Below are 5,856 nucleotides of genomic sequence, written 5' to 3'. Positions count from 1 at the left end.
GTTACCTATGGCCCCGTTGCTGCTTTCCTCGGTCGGGCGTGGTCCACCAGTCACTGCGTGCAGACAATAGAATTTAGGCCAGCAATTGTCGCTGATCTACGCTACAGATCGACCCATAGACAGGGAAAGGAAGCGATGGCTGGTGGGGAGAGGAGCCGGGGACGTGTTGTGGCGGGACAAGAGGCGCAGTGGCAGGGAGAGAAGGTGAAGACTATGCCATGTGAGTTGCTGAAGTTGTGCCTTATGCGGTGGGGATAAGGGATGTGTGATGTGCTTGTGTGGTGAGAGGCGAGGAGTGGCTTTTCCTTTTTGTGGGAGGCTGTTCATATTTGTCTATTCTATTTTTATATTCAAGATACATACAATTATTTATCATCATTATAATCGAGATAATAAATATTTATTTATTCCAGTAATGTGTTGAGTTATTTTGTTTTTGATTTTAATATGCTCTCATGGAATGGTAAAAAATTGGTTCATCCAATTTACAAGTTGAGTACTCTATGTTTGCACGTTCTTACATTTTCATGTGAAATCTTCATGCTAACTGTATGAAGTACTCATGCAGGATGGTTACAAGTCAATAAAGATTTTTTTTTACTATAATTGCTCAAGTACTATGTGAAGGAAGCTGAAGACAATATTCCTGATATTTTAGGAGATGCAAGTGAAGTGGAATAATGAAAATACATTGCATCAAGTACATTTTTCGATTGTTGCTGTAATTTTTTTCTATACATGTGAAATTGGAAGTGCATTATGCTTATGTATGCAATCAGAAAAAAAGAATTAAAAGGCCCGTGGCAACGCACGGGTATTGTACTAGTCAACGGTAATGACCATATTAAATGCCAACCCATCCCTGGGAAAACGCATAGCGAGCCGGCCGTAACGGACCACGTGCAACAAAAAAGTTAAATTACGACCGAAGAACGGCAGGCGCGTCTCACTCTCTAATACATACTGGAGTATTTGCGATGGGCTATGCATTGAAAGTGAGCATCCATTGTCAATCTGTAGATAGCTGGCCAGCATCCATCCATCCACCCAAACGTAGCTACATACATGCATCCATGCATGCACGCCATCCCCAAGCTCTCCATTCAATGGCGGCCAGCCACTAGAGTAATCGAGGACTCCCTGTCAAAAGGCTGAGTCGAGCTATATAACCTGCACTCCTCTCCTGTCCTCGTGACCTCGTCCACTCCGCCGCCGCCGCAGCACCTTCGAGTTCCGTCGACCCGAACGTGCTCGCTCGCCTCCTCTCGACGCCCGCATCGCCATGGCGGCCGCCGCGCTCAGGGCCCAGCTCAACGCCCACATCGCCTCCATGTACGCCACGGTGAGTCCCTTCCCTCACTTCTATAGCCGCCGTGTGGTTGCGGGCTGGAATCGCTGGGAATCGCCGTGTTCTCTGCTCTCGGCGTTGACGATGGGTTTCGACTGGCTAGCTATCTGGCTGACCTTTGCCTGGCGTGATCGATCTAGGGTAGTGTGGACGCGTATTTCCAGCAGCTGCAGTCGATGGATGAGGGCAGTGCAACCACGGGCTTCGTCGCCGAGGTCATCAACATCTTCCTCAACGACGCCGACAGGATCCTCAACGACATCGCCGGCCTGCTGTCCGTAACCCCGCCCCTTCCCCCTCCCCCTCTGGTCTTGTTGTACGGATCTCGTTATCTCGTTTGCTGTCCTGACTGATCTGGTCTGCTCCATTCGCAGGAACCAGCCCGAGGTGGACTTCTACAAGGTGGACGCCCTGGTGCATCAGCTCATTGGGAGCAGCTCCACGTATGATGATGATAAGCCCTTCTTTTCTATCCTCGCGCTATTTTTAACTGCTTGTTTGTTTCTCCTCTGCATCGATGTTATTCAGATGCGTTTGTCATGTTGGTTGTGGTGTGTAATTAGAAGAAGAGACGAGCTTGGTTGTGTTTCTTGTAACGGAAGTACCCGTATTCATGCCAACAGTAATGTTATGAACTTTGTCGTCTTGCTACCGTTTCTGGTACTAATGATTTCTTATTCAGTGTAATGTCAGTGGAGGTTTTTCAAGTCTGTTCGCATTTTTTCTATTCGTATATGTCAGCGTAGTGTCGTTTGTACACATAGTTGTACAAACGACACTACGCTGACATATACGAATAGTTATAGTTGTGTTTGCCTGCAACAGAATTGTCGGTATTCCTGCCAATTGCAATTCTATACCGCATCACAGAAAACTTTGTGGTCTTGTGAACATTTCTAGTATTACATGAATCTATTATTGGTCCAATGGCGTTATTCTAGGTCAGCAATGAAAAATCTGTCGTTCTACAAACAATTATGGTATTAACGATCTGCTAGTCTACATCACACAATTGGAGCTTTTCTAATGTCTCCTATGCATCAATGTTGTTCCTATTTGGATGTGGCGGTGCGGGGTATGTATGTCATGGGCATGGGCATGCGCATGCGGCTCGTGTTGTTTAGCCATAATTAGAAGAATCTGAATTTAGTTATGAGCGATGTAACGGAAATGTCAATATTATTCATCCCTATGTTATGGCTCGGTGGGAGGAATTTTGTCTTTTGTAAACATCTTTGGCACTACTGATCTACTATCGCCATAAGGCCAATACTATTTTCTTTTTGGTTTATCAAAAAAAAAAAATCTGTTGACAACCATGATAGGAAATGGCTCCTTGAGAATATAATTATGGCATGCAAGTATGCCATATGTATCAGCATGCCATGTTCAATGAGTTTGAAAAAACACTCTAGTTTCCTGATGTTGCTCTTTTTGTCATGTATTAGTGTTGGTGCTAAGAAAGTGAAACTCGCCTGCATGCAATTTCGTCAGTCCTATGTGGCAAAAAGCAAAGAAAGGTCAGTACACGGTACCTCATTATCTATGTTGCACAGTAGTTATTCTCTACTCTTTGTGTTGGTCAAATCCTGTATGCAAGCCTGTTAGCTTATTTTGTCTTTTATGACACTATTTTTAACTCATACTAATCTAACATTCTTAAAAACTAACCTACTTGTTCACTTAATCGCTAATCATGTGATTGATAGGATTTGGTTCTTTATCTAAATATATGCCTATTTGATGATTCTCTTGTAACTTGTTGGCTCTAGACTTCTGTTTATAATGCAATTAAGTTTTTAGATGGCTAGAATTTTTTTAAGCACATGGTTTCAATTTCCAACCATTCCATTTTAGTTTGCTTAACCTATCCAGAATTTGATAGTGTTGTATGTCTGCATTATTTCAGGTGTCTCATGGCATTGGCTCTTCTTAGGAATGAGTTCTGTGATGTGCGCAACCAGCTCCAGATCATGATGCAGGTACCAACTTATGTGCCTATGTTGGCTTTTGACTTCCAGTTTCTCTCTAGTATCATAATATCTCGTATATTTTTTATAAGATAAAAAAGAATAACCTTGACACTATTTTTGTTGATGTTGCAATTTACCTAGTGCTAATTGTTTGGTTTCTAGACCACTTAGTTCGAGGTCATTGAAAGTCCCATTTGCTCGTTGAATGTTTTTGTTTTAATCTTGTCTTCACTTTTCTTTAGATGTATGGGGTAGATCTAAAAGGTAGTGGTATTTCCTTGTGTTCCAAGCTTCACTGAATATTTGCCAAGTACTAGAATAAGATACCGACTACCCTGCAACATGGCTCATTTGTGAAATTATGTAACCAAAGCACAATTTTACATCGTACATCTATCATAATCATTAATCTATTCTTCTTTTAATGTAGCTGGAGCGGCAGATTGCGGCCTCGAGTCCTATGTAGAAGTAATCAAAGTGATAAGAGAAAAGCCCCATGTGATCCCTGGCATGATGTGGTATATGTATCTCTGAATATGTAGGTAGCATTCAACAGGTATTGGGCTTTGGAGCATGAAAATGGTATGCCAGGACGATTCTTGCTTCGCGATCACCCTCGGATGTAATTTGTTGTCTTGTGTGTTGATGTACCTGTCTGTTAACTCTTTATACCTCAGCGTCGTGGATGGCCCATAGACTGTGTGCAAACTCTATACCTGGTTGGTTGCTGGTGACTTGGTTTTGTTGTATGTTTTTGGCTCTGTCTTGTGAAATGCTAGTGCCTCCCCTATTTTCTAGTTCCCTAGAATTATACCGAGTAAGTGTATGGCTTGAACTCAAGCCTTTGTGTTGGCTGGTATACTGAGAGGTGTTGTTGGTCGGCCTCCGCCACCTCCACCAGAAGCTCACGTTGTCACACAATAGAAAACTATCTCGCCACCGAAGGAGAGGAGGATCTATGTTAGGGAGGGGCACCAAAAGGTGCTATAGGACAACATCTAGGGTGCAAACCCTAAATCCCAGCTTGGAGGTATCAGATGGATTTGCTTGGAAGTAGCTGACTAATATAGAGGCTCTAGATACTGAAGCAAATATAGAATGCCTCTGAAGTGACGGATGGAAATGTTTTGCTCGGAGGTGTCAGAGCTAATAGAGATTATCTCAAAGAAATATAGTTCAGTAGTATTAGACAAGAGTGTGCAGTTCTGAAGCTATAAGAAACACCGTTCGCTTAGCGGGGATTACTTATTTCTCAAAGGTTGGTAGTATTCAGGAAAAACTCGGAGGTACCAGACAGTTAAAACAAAGGAGTTGAGTTGCTAGAGCAGAGTAATTGAGGATTTTGGGTGAGGATCTTATCTTGGAGGAGCAAATCCCACTTTTGAGCTATGATCCCTAGGAAGTTTTTTTTACCATGTGAACTGCAGGGCTTACACCCAAGATCCCTAGGAAGTTGGAAGATGGATGCGAACCATCAATAAAGATTAGTATCAATAATTTCACTTGTGATGCTCTGTGTGATTTAGGTGCAAGTGTATCCACTATTCCACATGCACTTGGGTTGAAACCCCTTTCTAAATGTGAACTTAATGTCCATATGGCAGATGGCACAATAAAATGACCAATTGGAAAAATTGAAGATATTCTTGTGCTTGGTAATATGAATTATGTCACTGTGATTTTTTATCGATATGGAACCTAACCCTCTATGTCCATTTATTTTCGGAAGGACATTTCTGAGAACTATAGGGGTACTATCATTGATATGAAAAAAGGGATGACAAAATTTTAATTCCTCATGAGAAAAGGTCTAAGCACTTCCCAAGAAAGAGACACAAAAGTGGTTATGAAATTATGTTGGGAATGAGTACCTTCATGGTAAGATATAAAACTTGAAACCTCCAAAAACCATCTTGCCTAGCTCAAAGGTATTAAATAAAGTGCTTCTCGGAGGCATCCCAAAACCAGTGTCTAGAAGCACAGGAGAAAGAACAAGACTACGACTTCACATGTAACCAAGAAAAATCCAACCACAAAATGGACACGGATGAATATGTAAGACACTTGAATGACAATAGCCGGACAAGTTGTAGCATCCTCGGCCCTCCTGACAATTTCTCCGTAGGAGAGCCATGTCCAGAGAAGAGTTATTAGCTCGCCACCCTGGATGACTACCTCAGCGTGCACGTCAAGATGATCTGATAGAGTGGTGAAGTACATGATTATCTCCGATAAAAACATTGCCAAGGTATTTAATGTGATTGGACTTGCTGCATTTTGCTAGTCCCACGGAAAACTCGTAATAAAGCATGTTTTGATAAGAAGTCGGAAGGCTCAACTACGCTCCAACACTCGACCTTGAGGATACATGACAAGTGTCATGCTGCAACTACTAGAAGGATTCTACACATCACTGAGGCTGAAGAAACTCGGCTAGGATTGGCTGACTTAGGGTTGACTGACTTAGGGTCCCCGACATGTGGGCCCAGAAACCAGATGACCCACATGTCCACTAACCTTAAGTCACCTCATGTT

At 42.6% G+C, this 5,856-nt stretch overlaps 1 protein-coding gene across 1 annotated transcript; it reads left to right on the top strand.

Annotated features, from left to right (window-relative positions):
* Positions 1 to 1,282: 1,282 nt before the first annotated feature.
* LOC123100273 (histidine-containing phosphotransfer protein 2-like) lies at positions 1,283 to 4,286 on the top strand. Its single transcript, XM_044522221.1, has 7 exons — positions 1,283 to 1,342; positions 1,489 to 1,622; positions 1,723 to 1,791; positions 2,797 to 2,868; positions 3,258 to 3,330; positions 3,752 to 3,776; positions 4,267 to 4,286. The coding sequence occupies exons 1-7, from the start codon at positions 1,283 to 1,285 to the stop codon at positions 4,284 to 4,286; spliced, it is 453 nt and encodes a 150-aa protein (XP_044378156.1).
* The last annotated feature ends 1,570 nt before the right edge of the window (positions 4,287 to 5,856 follow it).

This window comes from Triticum aestivum, chromosome 4D (assembly GCF_018294505.1).
Source record: "Triticum aestivum cultivar Chinese Spring chromosome 4D, IWGSC CS RefSeq v2.1, whole genome shotgun sequence".
NCBI lineage: Eukaryota > Viridiplantae > Streptophyta > Magnoliopsida > Poales > Poaceae > Triticum > Triticum aestivum.
This window is presented reverse-complemented; position numbering and strand designations above follow the sequence as displayed.